Genomic DNA, 2,967 nt, shown 5'->3' with positions numbered 1-2,967 from the left:
TGAATGTAGAGAAGCATTTTATGTTGTAGCAGCTGCCAAATAACTGAATGGACCCTTTGTTTCTCAACTAGATGCTTAGACCTTACAGATGCACAGATGATACCTGAGTGCATGTTCTCTTCTCTCGTGTGTGTATATGTGTGTGTGCATTACACATACACATATAATAGTGTTTCAAAACGTTTGAGGAGACATACTATTATCTTTTCGTTCCATTTTCCTTGAACTGTTAGTAGCCCCCTCATATATTGTATTGCTATTCTATGCATAAGGAAATTCAAGTTCTTGTGGGCAAGGAGTCTCCACTTGAGCTTACAGCCTTGGACGCAGGTGTGACCTTCCTGGACTCCCACCACTTAGCCCCCAGTAAGTGACAGGGATCCTCTTGTCATCAGCGCCCTCTGGTGCCAGACACTGGCAGTGTTCATTTCCCAGGCAGAGACTGGACACCTGCTGCCCTGAAGGTGTTGTGTCCAGAGGCTGTGTCTCAGAAGTACACAGCGAGGGCTTATGGTCGTTGCAGGCTGGGCCTCACAGGGAACTGGGTCCAGGTCTTCTCTGCTGTGTGTTTACGGAAATTGATTTGGGTGGAGCTAGAGGTTAGTGGGAGGAAGAAGGATGCCTTCTCTGGGTTTGGCTGCTCCTCATGCAACCGGCTCACTCTTGCTCTTCTCTCCTCCCTCAGGTCCTGCCCGCCCACCTGTGTCAGGATCATGTGTGAACAGCAGTCAGTGCCGTCCTTCCTACCTATCCCCCAGTGCTGCGTGAAGGGTTCCACCTTCTGCCCCTTCCCATCCGCCTGTGCCACAGGCCAGGTAGTGGTCCAGGAGCCTCATGAGATGCAAGTAGTGGAATGCCCAGCACCGTGCCCAGTTCAAGTGTCACAGGTGGCATGCCAGGCACCGTGCCAGTCCAAGACCACCCAAGTGAAGTCCCAAGCTCCATGCCAGGCTCAGAGCACCCAGGTTACAGGCCAGGCTCCGGGCATCCAGGCTTTAGGCCAGGCAGAGAGTATTCAGGCTTCATTCCAACCTGGCGTTTCCTACGTGCCCTGTGAAGCCCCATGCCCCGTGCAGACTTGCTATGTAAAATGTGCTCCAGTTTGTTACACAGACACCTATTACATGAAATGTCCAGTCGAGACCTATGTACCCTACCCAGCTTCACAGCCTGTGCACACATACGTGGAATACTCCCCCATGTGCCAGGCTCAGGGTGGATTCTCCACCCAGGGGCAGTATCAGGGCTCCTATGGTACCTGCGGCCCTCAAATCCAGTCGAGGGCGTCCTACAGTAGCTGTGGCCCCCAGACCCAGTCGAGGGCGTCCTACAGTGGCTGTACATCCCAGTTCCAGTCGCGGGCATCGTATGGCGGCTGCGCCCCTCAGTTCCAGTCACGGGGGTCCTACAGCACCTGCGCCCCCCAGTCCCAGTCGCGGGCGTCGTATGGTAGCTGTGGCCCCCAGTTCCAGTCACGGGGGTCCTACAGCACCTGCGCCCCCCAGTTCCAGTCGCGGGCGTCCTACGGTAGCTGTGGCCCCCAGACCCAGTCGCGGGGGTCCTATGGCGGCAGCTGTGCCCAGCAGCGCCAGTCTCGAGCCTCCTTCCGCACTTGTGCCCCACAGTGCCAGGCCCAGGGATCCTATGGGAGCTTCACTGCCCAGCGCCGGTCCCAAAGCGCTAGCAGATGTCCCCCTCCTCGCCAGCTACAGCCTTCCTACCGCAGCTGCCCCCCGCCCTGGTACCGAGGGTCCCCCTACAGAGGCGGCCTGTCTGCAGGATGCTCCCCGGACTCTTGCAACAACTGCACCCCGCCCCGCTGCTCTGAGCCCATCTACCACAGCAGCTGTGCTGGCAGTCGCCCGTCGGGCCGCTCTCGGAGCTGTGGGCCCAAGTGCAGGATCGAGATTTCCTCCCCCTGCTGCCCAACGCAGGTCCCCCCACAGAGGACCCCGGTTCGGATTCCCCCCATTGGACGGTGCTCCGAGAGCTGCGCACCACGGCCCTCCTATGGTGCTTCCTGTCCAGACTTGAGGCCACGTGAACTCCCAAGATCCAGCTTCTGTCCGCCACCTCGCCGCCTCGACCCATATCCTGAGCCACCAGTGCAGCGATGTCCCATTCCGGCACCCCGTCCATACCCGCGGCCATGCCCAGTTCCTGCGCCCCGGGCATATCCGCGGCCATGCCCAGATCCCCGCCCGTGCCCTCCACCGCGCCGACGTTCAGAACCCTGTCTATATCCGGAACCTCATCCGGAACCATGCCGGGCGCCACGTCCTCGTCCAGTGCAGTGTGAGTCCCCAGAGCCGCGTCCCTACCCGCAGCCTTTCAACCGCTCAGAACCTTGTCCGTGTCCAGAGCCGATTCCTCTGCCGGCGCCCTGCCGGAGTCCTGAGCCCTGTACGGAGCGCCACAGCTACCCCAAGCCATGCCCGGGCCCGAATCCAAGTTCATGCCCCGGGGATATAAGCTGCCATGAATCCAACCCACACCGCCTAGACACTGAGATCCCCAGCTGTGTCTCTGGTGGTTATAACCAGGGCAGTGCCGGCTGCAGATCCTGTGATCTGGGGGGGTACGGAGACCAAGGAGACCACAGCATTAGAGTGAAAGGTGGAGATTGTAGTGGAGCAAAGGGCGCTTATTTTTAAAAGCCAATGTCGCTGAGACATCCCTGCCTCCTGCTCTGAACACGCCGCTACTTCTATTCCACCAGCTGCTTTCCCGAGCTATTCCTGTTTGCAGCTCCAAGATGTTCACGGTCTCCCTACTGCAAGCGTGATGCCCAGGGTCTTTGTACGTCTGTCCTCTCAGGACCCGCATACTTGGTCTGAGAAGTCTCATCAGTCTCGCCTCTAACGCCTCCTCTGCATACAGCCTCGCTTCTCGCCAGACCAGTCTCGGCAACCTGGAGCATTGGGTGTGGCCCAGCCTCTGCTTCCCAGCCTCTGCTCACTCTTTCCC

At 58.8% G+C, this 2,967-nt stretch overlaps 1 protein-coding gene across 1 annotated transcript; it reads left to right on the top strand.

Moving 5' to 3' along the window:
- The first annotated feature begins 713 nt into the window (after positions 1 to 713).
- On the top strand, positions 714 to 2,654 carry LOC101640465 (keratinocyte proline rich protein). The gene is made up of 2 exons (XM_030887151.1): positions 714 to 1,348; positions 1,454 to 2,654. Exons 1-2 carry the CDS (start codon positions 714 to 716, stop codon positions 2,652 to 2,654), a joined length of 1,836 nt encoding a protein of 611 aa, XP_030743011.1.
- The last annotated feature ends 313 nt before the right edge of the window (positions 2,655 to 2,967 follow it).

The sequence above is a fragment of the Echinops telfairi genome, unplaced genomic scaffold (assembly GCF_000313985.2).
Source record: "Echinops telfairi isolate 266 unplaced genomic scaffold, ASM31398v2 ScPeMD7_5805;HRSCAF=6673, whole genome shotgun sequence".
Classification (NCBI taxonomy): domain Eukaryota; kingdom Metazoa; phylum Chordata; class Mammalia; order Afrosoricida; family Tenrecidae; genus Echinops; species Echinops telfairi.
This window is presented reverse-complemented; position numbering and strand designations above follow the sequence as displayed.